General features: G+C 52.7%; 1 protein-coding gene across 1 annotated transcript; it reads left to right on the plus strand.

Annotated features, from left to right (window-relative positions):
• The first annotated feature begins 111 nt into the window (after positions 1-111).
• LOC142027654 (electroneutral sodium bicarbonate exchanger 1-like) lies at positions 112-12,214 on the plus strand. The gene is made up of 21 exons (XM_075021946.1): positions 112-178; positions 1,086-1,220; positions 1,689-1,824; positions 2,040-2,200; positions 3,135-3,320; positions 3,429-3,517; positions 3,650-3,807; positions 4,567-4,570; positions 4,779-4,925; positions 5,083-5,174; positions 5,508-5,682; positions 5,819-5,952; positions 6,495-6,699; positions 6,783-6,950; positions 8,014-8,046; positions 8,774-8,887; positions 9,226-9,387; positions 10,006-10,257; positions 11,064-11,132; positions 11,675-11,848; positions 11,948-12,214. Exons 1-21 carry the CDS (start codon positions 112-114, stop codon positions 12,131-12,133), a joined length of 2,847 nt encoding a protein of 948 aa, XP_074878047.1. The 3' UTR covers positions 12,134-12,214.
• The last annotated feature ends 2,670 nt before the right edge of the window (positions 12,215-14,884 follow it).

The raw sequence follows: 14,884 nt of genomic DNA on the forward strand, positions 1-14,884 counted from the left end.
GGAGGTGGGTTTTTTTGGTCTGAAACACTCATCCCTCTCCTGCTGTATTAAAGACGTCCAGACTCTCGTGGTATACAGTAGAGGTGATGTTATGGGCTGTTTTATTTGCGTATGGGAAGGAAAACCTCCTACAAGTCCGTGGTTTTAGGGCTGTGCCTGAAGGAGGAGGAGGCGGCACGTAGAGGCGTGATGGCTCGTGGACTCGCGTGGACGCAGGGGTGGGTGATGGCTGGGAGGACGTAAGGGAGCTCTCCACCCCCAGCCCCAACTTTTCCCTTCTTGTCGTTGCTAAACAGAGACATGACGAGGAGGCAGTGATTGACCGGGGAAGAAGGAGCAACACTGTCAGTGTTCGCTATGAGGAGGAGGAGTTGGAAGGTGAGTCTCTGCTGAGATCCTGGTAGAGGAGCCACCAGCCCAGCGCGTTTTCCCATTGCACAAAGTCTCTCCTGTGTGCCTTGTCGGGTGTCACATCATGTGCAGCAAAACGTGCCGCGCTTCTCAATGAAGCAGCACAGTTATTGTCACGTTTTTTACTATTACGGCTTTTTAAACGGAGGGAAAAAGCCCCCCGGGAGGCCACGGTGTGAGTTGTAGCCACAGGGCTCGATAATTCACGGCTTTTTTTCTCGCAGAGGCTGCTCCTGGCTTGGAGAGGTCAGGAGAATCATTTCAGGGCTGCAGACGCGGGGCTGTGATTTTCTTTTTTTGTTCTGGAGTTCATTACGATGGGACTGATTTGATCGTCTCTTGTCGCCTCGTGCCATACAGAGATTTTGAAAATAATTAGCTTGTGTTGCTGCTTAATGAGCAAGTCTGAGTGTTGTCCAGCCGAAGCTGGAATTTGAGAAGAGGTCCAATACTTTGGGGGCACTTTTAGATGACCCAGAGCCAACACTTGTTGTTGCTGTGTTGTTGCAAAGCTCGAGTAAAATAGGCTTGGAAAAAAGGAGGTCCAGTGAAAATAACATTCAGGGAAGCTGGCGTTGCTCCTGGGATATATAACCGTGGCTTAGCAAGGCACCGGCCACCTCAACCATTGCCGCAATGCCGAGAGTGCTGCAAAAACCGCTGCTTTTTCGCAGGCCACCGGACCCTGTACGTGGGCGCGCGGATGCCACTGGTTAGGCAGAGCCACCGGCATCACCGACGCCACAGCCAGAAGCATCGGGAAGGGGAACGGGAGAAGGACTCTGCCCCGATGGAGCAGGGCTACCACTGTAAGTCCCACCGCGGCATTTGCTAAACTCCTGGGGGCAACGTGGGCGCTGGGGCCTTCTGCAAGCAGGTCCCCGTGGCTAGTTTGAGTGAGTTGCTGTTCTTCCGAGGGAAAGTGGCCGTATTGAGCAACACCCTCTTTTTCCCAAGTTTTCTTTTTTTTTGTTGTTTTTTTTTGTTTGTGTTTTTTTTAATGCAGTTAAATGCATAATGGGTTTAGGCTCGTCTTCCTTAGAGGGATCCTGGCTTTAAAAATGGCAATGTGGGGAAGGAAAGCAGCCCATCCTCATGCAGAGGTGGACTAGATGCTTCTCCTTCTCCACGGCTCTGTGCAAGCCCAGACAGATGCAGAGGAGAGGGGCCAGCCCAGTGTTTATGGCTGCACTGGTGCTGATGGCCACTTTGCACGTGAGCGTGACGAGCTGTGTTCAGGCGCAGTAACGGGATGGGTCTTTGCCTTCTGCCCCCAGGCTCCCCGTCCCAGCGGGTGCAGTTCATTCTCAGGAGCAAGGAGGACGAGCAGCACCTCTCTCACCACTTGTTCTCCGAGCTGGATGAGATCTGTGTAAAAGAGGGCCGAGATGGCGAGTGGAAGGAAACGGCAAGGTAAATCCCTGCTGCTTGGCTGCGGTGGGAGAGGAGTCCCTGCACCGGCAGCGCCCGTGGGCTCTGCTTTCTCCTCTCCAGGATGCGAAGCTTTTGCAGCTGCAGGTGGCGGCACGAGGAGCCTTCTCCTCTTGCCACCCCGTGGCTCTGTCAAAGGGGTTGCAGAGCTGGGGCTGTTTTCTTGCAATGGGGCTGATCGCACCCGATGTCCGCAGGTGGCTGAAGTTTGAGGAGGACGTGGAAGATGGCGGCGAGCGCTGGAGCAAGCCCTACGTTGGCACGCTGTCCTTGCACAGCCTCTCCGAGCTGAGGAGCTGCATCAGCAACGGGTCGGTGCTGCTGGACATTTGTGCCAACAGCATCGAAGAGATTGCAGGTACCATGGGCGCTGCATCCCTCCGGGAACGGCCGAGCTCAGCTCGCCACGGTGCTCTTCACTCCCAAATCAAACCCTGCCCCAATGGCACGTCCTTTTCCAGAAGTGCCACTGTGTTTTTCTCATGAGCTGTTTTTGGATGTAGACTGGGCATGCAACAGTCGCACCGTTTTTTTATTCCAATGCGGGGTCCTTTTGAAAGCAGTTTGTGGGGTTGGAGAAGCCACTAGAGAATATTCTGCAGCCAAAAAGGAGCGTGTGTCAGGGCTTAGCAGGCTGCTCTTAGAAATACAGAGTCTGCGTAAGAGCTGAACCTCCTTAAAGGAACTATTTCTTACAAGCTGTTTCCTCGCATTCTTTTTTTTGCTTTTGCCTTAAGATCCAGCATGTAAGAGTTTTAAGGCAGAGTTTATCTGGCGATGACCAAGCAGTGTATTTCTGTGGGGAAGATACTTGAAGTTAATTGCAAAAGCCGCTTTGGAGAAGTTATCTTTGACTGGCGGCAGGTCTCCATTCAGCCCTTTCAAGGGCTGGAGAAGTCGGAGCCGTTCTTAGCACGTTTCTCCCTGGGCTCGGCAAACTGCACTCGATCAGCACGGGAAGCTCTGGGAACGTCTGTGCTATAGATCGCTTATAATTTGGGTGAACGTGTAGAGTCAGAAAGGCCAGGTCGGGCAAGAAAATTGTGTCATTTAGAATGGGAAATATTTATCTTAGCGGAATGATGAATAAGCACTTGGATGCCATGTTTCTTAGCAGAAGAAAATTCTCGTTTTGGCTGCAAAGGCTGAACATTATTAAAAGGCCTTGCTATGCAAGGCTGAGCCGGCATTAGTGTGCAGCCTGTGTGGCACAGCCTTCCCTGGGGGCTTTGGGGGTCGGGACTTGTTGGGGTTTCTGCTCTGATGGCTTTGTTTCCCTTTGCCATCCTCAGATACGATCCTGGCCCAGCAAGAACAGTCCACGGAGTTTGACGAGCACGTGCGGGCGCAAGTTCGAGAAGTCCTTTTGAGGAAGCACCACCATCAGAACGAGAAGACAACCAACCTTCTGCCCGCTGTCTGCTCGTTTGCTGATGTGAGCAAGAGGCAGTCAGACCTGCACCTCCTCTACAAGCCAGGTGAGGCTTTCTGCAGGGCTGTGGCCCCATTAGACTTGTCCGGGCAAAGGAGAAGCGTCCCAGTTGCTCCTCGTCCATCTTTCTGAGTGTCTTTCTTTTTCCTACCAGCCCAAACAATCACCTCTTGTCCTTCTCCCACCGCTGCAGAAGCTAAAGATGGGGTGAACCCTGAGAGCAGAGCAACGGATTTAAGCAAGGTGAGACACTCGTAGCTTTCTCACGCCTTTAGGGCCAGATTTGCTCTTGCAAACTTGGCTGGAGAGTGTGCTGCAGAGCGCTGTGGGCTTTGCTTTTGGGGTAATTGCCTGAAAATCGCTTGTCGTGCCCAGGCGGAGCTGCACTTCATGAAGAAAATTCCCACCGGGGCTGAAGCATCCAACGTGCTCGTAGGAGAGCTGGATTTCCTTCACCAGCCCATCGTGGCATTTGTCCGCCTGAGCCCGGCTGTCCTCCTCTCGGGCATGACGGAAGTTCCCATCCCAACAAGGTGCGAATGAGAAGCGCAAATTTTTTCCGTAAAAAAGACACCCAACCAAAGATCGAGTTGCAGGCATCAGTTTGGTGTCCCAAGGGAACAAGGCGAGTGGGAGGGGGAGCAAGCACGTTTCCCCCACCCACATCTCCTCGCCTTCGTTTCTCCATTCCCTGCTGTAGCTTTTAAACCCATCGGCCAATTGTAATGAAAGTTGGCCCCCAAATGAAATTTGCCGTCGGTTTTGAAGAATTTCAAATTCATCGTGGCGTCGCTGAGCCTACGTGTCCCGTCTTGAGCCACGCTCCGGGCTGGGAGCTGCCAGGGCTTTCCTTGGGTGCTCTTGGAGCAAGGACACCTTCTTCTCTCTCTCATTTTGTTTTTCTTGCCCAGGTTCCTGTTTGTTTTGCTTGGACCAGAAGGAAAAGCCCATCAGTACCATGAGATCGGCAGGTCCATGGCCACTATCATGACAGATGAGGTGCGACAAGATGAGATAGCTCCGGGTCATTTTTGCCTTTCTTCAGCTCTCCCTGTCTCTGAAGTAGTGAGGAAGAGGATTTGCTGTCCCAGCTGCCCGCAGCTCTCCAAATAGCCCAGCCCTCTTTCTCACCCCGAAGCGAACACGCAGATTTGCATCACCCCACATCCTGGAGGCTGAAATCCCACCCGGGGTGCATCCTGCATCTCATCCTTCTTGCCGGGGTCCCCAGCACGCTGTCCCCAGTGGTGGCATTGCCAGGGCCAGTCAAACTTCTCTTGCTCTTTAAGCAGAAGGGTATGGTGTGCCATGGGGGACGGGGGCCTCGTGGGGGAGATGATTACAAATGCCCTGACGCACAGATTTTTCCTTTTGGGGGAGTATTTCCTGCCCTTTCCAGCAGGAAATTTTGGGGAAAAAGCCTTGCGTTTAGCCAAGAGCTTATTGCACTGGTTAGGACCTCCGAGCTGGGTTGTCCTCTCACCAGGTTGTCTTCTCTTGGCAGGTTTTCCGTGACGTTGCCTATAAAGCCAAGAACGGGGCTGACCTCGTGGCTGGCATCGACGAGTTTCTGGATCAGGTCACGGTCTTGCCGCCAGGAGAGTGGGATCCATCGATCCGAATCGAGCCCCCGAAAAACGTCCCTTCGCAGGTGGGAGGCGCGAGGGGGACGGGCGGGACGGCTGGGGATGCTGTTCAGGGGCCCAAATTCACAAGGTCCCACTCTGACACAGTCACAGAGCCAGACCAGAAGCAAAACAAGCCAGCGGTTACAAGTCCATAGCTTTATCTTACTTCCATTTTAACAGGAAAAAAGGAAGATGCCAGGAGCTCTTGACGACAGTGCTTCTGACAGCACGCTGGAGAAACACAGTGGCCCTGAACTGCAGCGGACGGGAAGGTGGGAGCTTTAATAGTTTGGGTTTTTTTTCTGTTTGCTTCTCAAATCTGAGCATGCACCCTCCCTTCTAGCAGGTCTTTGGGGTTAGCTGGTTCAACGAAGGGGCTCCGCATTGCCAGCTTGGTCCCCTGGGCTGGGCAGGGGGGAGATCTGGGCAGCTGGGCTCAGCCCCAGCCATCACCATTGCACGCAGGTTTCCTTGATTTGGGAGGAAGGAGAGTGCTTCTTTTTAGCCACGAAAGTGACTCCGTGCTTCTGATTGCCCTTCTGCAGCAAAGCAAAGTCACCGTGTTCCTCCAAGAGAACAGACTCTCTTCTTTTTCCTTCCTGCAGGCTCTTTGGAGGTTTGACCCTGGACGTGAAGCGGAAAGCCCCGTGGTTCTGGAGCGACTTCCGGGATGGTCTGAGCCTGCAGTGCCTGGCGTCCTTCCTCTTCCTCTACTGTGCCTGCATGTCCCCTGTCATCACCTTTGGGGGACTGCTGGGGGAGGCGACCAATGGCCAGATAGTGAGCACGTCTCTCTGTTGGGGGGCATGGGGGAGGATAAAAGTCAGGCCAAAGTCCTCGCTGCAGTGAATCGGCTTTGGTTTTTGTTTCTCCCTAACGATTTATTTACTCACGGCTGCCTCTCTTCCCCGGACAGAGTGCCATGGAGTCGCTGCTGGGCGCGTCCATGGCCGGCGTGGTGTATTGCCTCTTTGCCGGCCAACCTCTCACCATCCTCGGCAGCACCGGACCCGTCCTCGTGTTTGAGAAGATCCTCTACAAATTCTGCAAGTAAGGCTGGCTGCCGCAGCTGGGTGCTGCGAGAGCCTTCAGAAGGGGGCAGTGATGGAGAAAAGATGCTTTGCTTTGCTTTTCTGTTTCTTAGGGGTAGTTGCTAGATTTTAGTGACAGTCCTTTTGTTGCTATGGCTTTGATGGGAGATAAACCACCCTTATTGCCATAAGGTTTATCATTAAGCCCCAGCTTGCTGGCAGCAGGTGACTGGGTGCAAACCCAGCTGGTTTCAGTGTCAGGGCATCAGGGTGATGTGGGAGAACACCACCTGGCCCAAGAGGGACCTGACCTCAAGCAGCCTCCAAGGTGTTAACACAAGATCCTTGTTCAACAGTGGTAACTAAATAATTGGCCTCTCCTCCTGTGGGTCTACACCCTGCACCACAGCCCCGAGGCTCTCTGTAGTAGTACCTGGAAACTGCATTTCCCATCCGCAGCCTTGACACGCTCCAGAATTGCTCCCTGTTTTCCCCGAAGGCAGGCATGTCTCAGGGCCTCTTGCTGGCCTTTGCAGCCTTTGTTTCATTTTGCTTTCCCAGGGAGTACACGCTCTCCTATCTGTCTCTGCGGGCGTGCATTGGGCTGTGGACCGCCTTCTTGTGCATAGTGCTGGTGGCCACCGATGCCAGCTGTTTGGTGTGCTACGTCACCCGCTTCACGGAAGAAGCCTTTGCCTCCCTCATCTGCATCATCTTCATCTACGAGGCTCTGGAGAAGCTGAGTCACCTGCGAGACACCTACCCTGTGCACATGCACAGCAAGCTGGACTTCCTCACCAGCTACTAGTGGGTTTTTTTCCCCCTGAGAAAGCTGCTGCCCCTTGGCAGGATCTGCGGGCTGCACCTCCATCGCCTTTCCCTTACCCCTGTCTTGGCTTCTCTCCTCCCAGCTGTAAGTGTGAGGCACCGACCCATCCCAGCAACGAAACGCTGCGTTTCTGGGCGAGCAACGGGATCAACGTGTCTGGCATCGCCTGGGAAAACCTCACGGTGACCGTAAGTGCCCCGAGCCACTGCTTCCTCGCGCCGCGGCCACGGGGTCCAGGGGCATTTGCATGGTGCAAAAGTCAGAGCCCTTCAGGGAATGATGGGCTTCAAACTGTGCTAGTGCTGCTCGGAAAAGTCCTTGCTTAAATCTAGCGTGTGGTTTGTTAAAACCGCTTGGTCCTCGGGAGGAGAGTCCACCTTGTCCCAGTCTACCTGGTCCCCAGCGTTGTGGGTAGGTAGCAAGTGTCCCCCTCAAGCCTGTTGCCGGACAGTATTTCTGACTGGGAGGAAGGTTAAGTAGTGGGTGGTTTGATTATTGTAGAAGTTGTAGGTAGGACTTAAGTTCATGCTTGAAAGGTAGTAATTGGCCTCCTTAATGGGTTCCTAGTAACTCTGGGCCTTGCTTTCTCGTTCAGTGCTGTCTGTAGGTACATGCATAAATTTGCATGTCTGAGCAGCCTCTCAGGCTGTTGTGGCTGGAAGCAGAGCCCGGGCCTAGGGCGGCAGGCTCTTATGGTGGCCTTCATCCCCTCTTGGCCAGGTTCTGCGAGCCCTCCCCTGGGAAGGGACGATTTGTCTCTTCTCCTCCTTTCCTACCATGGTTGTCTTTAGCCCTCCTTCCCTCTTCCCTCTCTCTCTCTCCCCAAGAGTTTCCAGTGTTTCCTTCCCCTCTGGTGTCTTCTTTAGCCACGATTGCTCGAATGGCAGGCAGAGGATGTGCCGAGGGTGCGTGGTATGGTGTCCCCTCACATCTCGTTTCTCCGCTCTATAGTTCGATGTGTCACTTGTTCAGCTGCTGCTGCTCATTACATATAAATCTCCATTGGCAGGAGCAGTTAGAGGGTCGTGGATCTTGGACCAAGATCCTCAAAACCCCCTAGCTACGCGAGGTTTCCCTGCCGCACGTGCACTGCCTTTGTGTCCTGACGCTCTGTTTCTCCAGGAATGTCGGCATTTGCGTGGGGAGTTTCAAGGACCTGCCTGTGGACGCGACGGCCCCTACACGCCTGATGTGTTCCTCTGGTGCTGCATCCTCTTCTTCGCCACCTTTGCCCTGTCAAGCTTCTTGAAGAAGTTTAAAACCAGCCGCTACTTTCCAACCAGAGTAAGTAGAAGATGGTGGCCAGCGTCCATCTCCACACTCGTTTCCCAAAATGGCTTTCCTGGAGCACTAAGCAGTATTAGCCCCGCCATGGTCAAGCTGGGAAACGTTGGCCTTGCAGGCCAAGCTCTCCAAGAGCTTGGATGTCCCGCACTCATTTCCGTGAGTGCAAAATCATCGTAGCATTTCCCACCTGCCTCGCGATCTGCCCCAGATTGAAGATTTTTGGGGTTTGATTTTTTTTAATTTTTTTTTTTTTCCCCCTCCTCAGGTAGTAGGAAGTCAGGTTTCCCAAAGTTTTGGGGGTTGGGGTTGTGGTTTTTTTTCCCTACCTTCTGCGCATTATGTGCTCGAGCGGAAAGTAGATTCGAATGAGGAGGTTCCTTTTGAGGACTAAAGGATGCCTCAGTGCCTTGTTGCCGTTGTAGCTGTGAGTGTAGCTGTAGTGGCAGACATCTCTTTTCTTATTTTTAATATTATTATTATTATTTTTAGGTTTTGACTTAAACCAACCCTTGTCCGCCTAATTAAGCTTTTTTTATTATCTGACACCAGATCTCACGGGGACAAACACAGCAACAGTATCTAAGCAAGGGATCAGGCTGCATGTGCTCAGAGGGGTGGTGGGATTTGGTTAACCAGCCTGAATGTTGTGGATGTCCGCAACTCTTGCATCTCACGTTACGGCCCTGTTTGCCATGCCCCTTTCACCTCTGGTTTCTCGCCCCAGGTACGGTCCACGGTGAGCGACTTTGCTGTTTTCCTCACCATCGCCATCATGGTGCTCCTTGACTTTGTGGTTGGGATCCCATCGCCAAAGCTCCAGGTCCCCCACACGTTCAAGGTAATGGGGTGTTTTGGCACGTGGGGGTGCCACAAGGTGATGCCGGGGCAGGGCAGGGCTGAGTCTGGAGGAGATGCTGGTGGTGTGACCATCTCCTCTTCCACCTCCAAGTGCCTTGCTTCCTCCTGGCAACGAGAAGATGGCCCCAAAACTAGATACCTACAGGAGAAGTACCTAGAGGTGCTTGCAAAGAGGAGACTGGCACTGCTGAAGCCCACGGGAGAGGGGGACATGAAGCCAGGGCTGGGAGGTGCTCTGACACAGGGAGGGAGGGGAAAAGGAAAGCCAGTGGAGTGCCTGGGCTGGGAGACGATGCTGATGTGTGGGCTTTGTTGCAGCCTACCAGAGACGACCGCGGGTGGTTCATCAACCCCATAGGACCCAACCCTTGGTGGACGGTGTTGGCTGCGCTCGTCCCAGCTCTGCTCTGCACCATCTTGATATTCATGGACCAGCAGATCAGTGCCGTTATTGTGAACAGGAAGGAGCACAAGCTGAAGGTAAGGGCCTGCGAGAGATGACCCCGGCCCCAGCCCCTTCTGGGCTGCAGGTCTGGGGAGAAGCTCTTATTGCCGATGCTTTCTGAAGGCATTGGTTTGGGACAAGGTCAGGCTGCGTGGCAGGATGCTCTCCTGGATTAACGATGATGCAGGGAGCAAGTGACAGGGCAGTTCAGATGAGCAACCTTTTGGAGGAGCAAATTAATCTTGGAGCAATATGGAAGCGCGTTTTTGTTTTGAAACGGCAGCGGCAGCAGGTGCGGGGAATGCATTGTTTTGATGCGCTGCCAGGGATAACTCAGAGTCACACATTCCTCGCAAGTGGTAGAATTTTCTTTGTGAGTGAAAAAAACGGTTTGGTGGTTTTGGGTTGTGGGTGGGTTTTTTTTGGAGAAGTATGTATCGCACAAGCTCCCCATATCCCTTGTGTCTGAACTCCTGCCAGATTTTCATGCCAGGTGCTTGTGCAAAGCCTGCGTACACCCTTACTTGCTTCCATTTCTTGTTTTAAATTCTGAAGAAGTTGACCTGTGCTCGAGCAGGGTTTGAGTCTGACTTGCGACGTTATCCTTGCTCTTGTGCTATGGGATGCTCTGTTTCTTGTTTTCCTGCCTGCAGAAAGGATGCGGGTACCACCTGGACCTTTTCGTGGTGGCCGTGATGCTGGGGGTGTGCTCGGTGATGGGGCTGCCCTGGTTTGTGGCTGCGACCGTCCTGTCCATCACCCACGTGAATAGCCTCAAAGTAGAGTCTGACTGCTCAGCTCCAGGAGAACAACCCAAGTTTCTGGGGATACGAGAGCAGAGAGTCACTGGCTTGCTGATCTTTGGGCTCATGGGCTGCTCCGTCTTCTTCACTTCCGTGTTAAAGGTGAGAGGAAAATGCAAACCACCCGACAACCGCGAGCTTGTTGGAGGTTACAGAAAAACAGTCCCCTCTCTGCAGGCCTGAGTAGTTAGTTGTGGAGCGGAGGAGGAGGGGGTGATCCCAACCCTTGGGGCTTGACCCACGGTGGGAACCAGCCTCGGTTAGGCTTTGCAGCCCTTCGGGCCCCCGTTTGGTGTGCTCGAGGCAAGCGAGCAACGCAACTGCTTGAATTTTCGGGTGTCTTTCAGGCCCGCCCATGTTTATGGGTTACAGCTGAGCATATTCAGACCAGCACGTCTGCTCTCTTTCAAACAGGCAGCCCTTTACTGGCTGCAATTTGCTCCCCAAATGCCCCGGAGCAGCTGTTCCCAGGAGCTAAACACACTGAGGTCATCCCCGTGGGCTTCCTTGCACGTTCCTCCCACAAAGTAATCTCGTCTCTAGGCTAAAAGGAGGCCTGTGGCCTTTGCCTGTTGCCCCAAGATTAGGCAGAAGTGTTTTTCTACCGCCACAGAATGCGGCATAGGGTAGCACGGGTGAAATCGCCTATTTTCCTCCAACCTTTCTGGAAAATAGGAGTATTCTGAGGAGAGGTAACTCCAAAGTTCAGCCTAAAGCAGAGCCTTAGCTCACTCGTGCGCACAAAATCTTTAATGGTTAAAACCTGACCCATCTGTAAGCCTGAATGGAAGCTGGAAGGCTTCAAGCAATTTTAGGCAGTGCCTGTGGAAGAGGGTGGTAATACTGAAAATGCAATATGGAGAAAGAAACGATTGCATTCTTTTTTTTTTTTCTCTTTTCCCCCCCAGTTTATACCAATGCCTGTGCTTTATGGCGTCTTTCTCTACATGGGTGTGTCGTCGCTCAGAGGAATTCAGGTACGGACTCTTTTACAGCGTGCGGCATGTCGTTTCCCTGGTATTTTGTCTCCGTAGCAGCAGGGAAAAAAGCAGTGGCATGGGAAAAACTTCTTGCAGAGCAAGCAATGAAACTCTTTTGTGTAAGAAAAAGATTGGTGGAGGCACAGGAGGTATATAGGGCTGGGAGGACCAGGCAAGTTCAGCGCTCTCTGTTTCAGGGTTTAGGGCAGGTCAGTGTTTGGTTACGTGAAAGCGGGGGAATTCAGTGCAAAGGGAAGGCAGTTTCTGCCACTGGTGGAAATCCTCGCTGGGGGATTCAGTGGGCCGAGAAATGCTAATAATGGAATGGCACGGAATAGTTGCCGTTTGGTGGGCAGCTCTCAGGGGCAAGCCAGTTGATAGATGGAGCGAAGGGAAAATGGGTGCTGCTCCCAGGAGGAACGCGGTGGGATCCAGGATTTCTGACGGCAAGCGAGATGCTGCAAACCGCCTCCACGTCTCGAGAGGGCCAGAAACTTGCCGCAGTCCCAAGGCGGCAACCTTTCCCTTTTATTTTGCAGTTCTTTGATCGCTTGAAGCTGTTTTGGATGCCAGCGAAACACCAGCCGGATTTCATCTACCTGCGGCACGTGCCCTTGCAAAAGGTGCATTTGTTCACGGTGATCCAGCTGACCTGCCTCGTCCTGCTCTGGACCATCAAGGTGTCCCGTGCCGCCATCATCTTTCCCATGATGGTAAGAGCTGCCGCCGCTCAGCAGCGGGGTGTTTGCAGCGTTGGAGTGAGAGGTGGCATCGTCTCTGAGCTCACCGCATCTTCCCTCTTATTCGTGAAGGTTTTGGCTCTCGTCTTTGTCCGGAAAGCGATGGATTTCTGCTTCTCAAAGCGCGAGCTCAGCTTTCTGGATGACCTTATGCCAGAAAGGAAGAAGAAGTTGGACGATGCCAGAAATGAAGCCAGAGAAGAAGAAGAGGTAAGGCTTGCTGGGTCCTCGGGGCTGGACATCTCCGTCGGGCTGTGAGGTTGCCTGTTTCTCTTACAGCTTGTCTGGAAACGTTGGGGGAAGATCAGCACTCAATCGAAATAGATCCCAATAGCCTGGATCCCACGTTGTAACCTTTGTTTCCTCAAGTAGCAGTGAGCTGAACGCTTGAATACAGGTGTAATTTTTAAAACGAGTCGTTTTTCACCAAGGTCATTATCATTACGATGATTATTATTAGAAGGTGCTGCTGCTGCTGCTGGCAAGATTTGCTCATAATCGTGTTTTGAACACCCAGTCCCCCTGCCCCAAAACCTTTGGAGTGAACGGTTTCTACCCTGCTGCACTAATACCTATAGCTGCCAAGGGGCAGAAGGGGAGGGCAGACTGCTAAGTTTGTGCTGGGCATTCAGCTTATCTCCACTTTGACCAAAGACAGAGAACGTGATTTGTCCCTTTTTTACCTCAGGAGTCCAGGAGGGCGATGGAAGCTGCTGCTGCTGCAAGTTCAGTTCAGCTGAACGTGGGGAAGACCAGTGACATGGATATCCCAAAGCAAGGCAGTGACAGGTAAAGCCCCACCAAGCGCCAGGACCCCCGGCAAGATTAGCTTGAAGGGGTTTGGCAGAGTTTTCTCCACTTGCCTCTTTGTGGGGCATCCCACAGAAACCAGCAGGCAGCTTGGTGGGAAAATCAAATTCGGGGGCAGGGCTGCAGGAGGTGATCGCAGGGCTCTGACCCCAAGCAGAGTGGCTGCAGCACTCGCGTTTGACCCCCAAACCTTGCATCATCAGCGCCTTTACGGTAGCTGGAGTTCCTCATACTTACACATGAGGAGTTGCAGGCGTGATCTGTACCAGCAGTGGCTTAGGAACCCGGACCAGGGCTAAACCCCAGCAAGAGCCTTTGCACAGAGCTGTTGCTCTGCAGCTCCCCAGCTTGCCTCCCAAAACTCCTCATCCAGCAAAACCTCCCATGCTTATGCGCAGCTTTGATTCTCAGGGCTCCGCTGTTCCTCTTGCTGATGCTAATGCCCTTGGTGGCATCAGTTCCCATAATCACGGATTGCTGTGTAAAATATTTATTGCAGGACTGATCCTTCTGAGATTATTATCCTGGATGAAATGTCACAAACGACTGTATGGAAGGCTCTCACTTTGAAGACAGAAACCCTTTGAATCCAGGGAGGAAAAAGGTAAAGGATTGCACACGAACGTGTCCGTGCTCCTCTGCAAGCGACGGTGCACGCCTACGCTTTTCCCACGCTTTGGCCGGCAAGGCTGAGCAAACAGCCTGTCCCTGGGAACAGGCAGTGAGGACCGTGGCATGCAAACCAGCTCCTCTCTGCTGGGGTGGTCCCCCAAACAGGGCTGAATCAGCAGCAGCTGGCAGGTCTTCCACTGATGATGCTCTCCCTCTTTTTCTCTTCCCTTTGCCTTTCCCCACTCCCGCTTTTCACGTTTAGGAATCTTGACTTGGAAGGAGAGGAGCGAGAGCGTGACTCGGGGATGTGCCAACGCAGACAGAGGGAGAAAGCGCTTTGTTTCAGTTGGAGGATTCCCATTAAAGCCATGCAGATGTTTTCAGTTATCCTTGGTGTGCTTCAGGCATTCAGTGTCTCTAGACCAGCAAGCTGAGGTGAACGTCACAGTCAATGGGAGTTTGGTGGTGTTAAGTCTGTGTGCGTACGTGTGCGTGTGGGGGTGTGGGTTTGTAGTGGTAGAGGGACTGCTACTGCTTTATCATTCAGTGCTCTTCTTTTAATACCTAATTCCTCCGCTTTTTTTTTTTTCCTCTTTTTTCCAAATGTAAACTGGGAATGTCCAAAATAATTTTCTGTTATATTTGATGCATTCTCCACTTTCTTCTTCATCACAACCGGGTTTTTGGTCTGGTTTGGGGTCCTGGCTTTAATTCACTCTTCTGTCTCTTACTGGTACGAGAGGGATGCCCTCTGTGGCAGGGCAGCATAGAGAGCGTCCGAGCAGTTGGCCTAAGGTGAAAGAGAAGCATTTGCTCCCTGCGCTTCAGTTTTACCTCTCTTGGTTGGTTTGGTTTTGGTTTTGGTTTTTTTGCTTTGGCTCTGCCATCAGCCTGGGAGCTGCAAAATGCAGAACTGCCACCTTCTTGTCCCCTGGCTGTACACTGCATCTAAGGGAGCACTTCAGGTATTTGATTTTGAGTACACCGTATGGTCACAGGAGCGGCCAGATGAGACCTGGGGGGGGCTCTGTGTCCCTGGGCTGCCCCCTCTGTTGTTCCTCCACTTTCCTTCTGTATTGGGTCTGGCTGAGTTGGAGTTCTTTTACCCCATAGCAGCCCTCGTAGTGCTGTGCTCTGTACTGGTAGCTAGAAAGCTGTTGATAACACAGCAGTGTTTTGGCCATGGCTGAGCAGTGCTGGCACAGCATCAAGGCTGTCTCTCTAACATTCCCCCCCTCCCCAGTAGGCTGGGGGTGGGCAAGATCTTGGGAGGCAACGTAGCCAGGAAGAAGGCATACAGGCAGCGAGAAGAGGCATCTCGGTAGCAAGTAAATCTTAGGTCCCTTCAGATGCTGGGGACCCTGCGTTCATGCAGCATTGGGCAGACCCCAGATGGATTTTCCCTTGGCACACTGTACAGATCCTGCCTGTGGAGAAGTTCCTCCTTTTGGTCATTCACGGTGTTATACAACTTTTCTTAGAAGAAAACAACTCTATGCGTAAAGGATGTTCTCGCGCGGACTTCTTGCTGCACTTTAGATAACGGCAGGGCCGCGCAGGTGGCGTAATCGCTGGTACCAAGCAGGA

The sequence above is a fragment of the Buteo buteo genome, unplaced genomic scaffold (genome assembly GCF_964188355.1).
Source record: "Buteo buteo unplaced genomic scaffold, bButBut1.hap1.1 HAP1_SCAFFOLD_50, whole genome shotgun sequence".
Classification (NCBI taxonomy): Eukaryota; Metazoa; Chordata; class Aves; order Accipitriformes; family Accipitridae; genus Buteo; species Buteo buteo.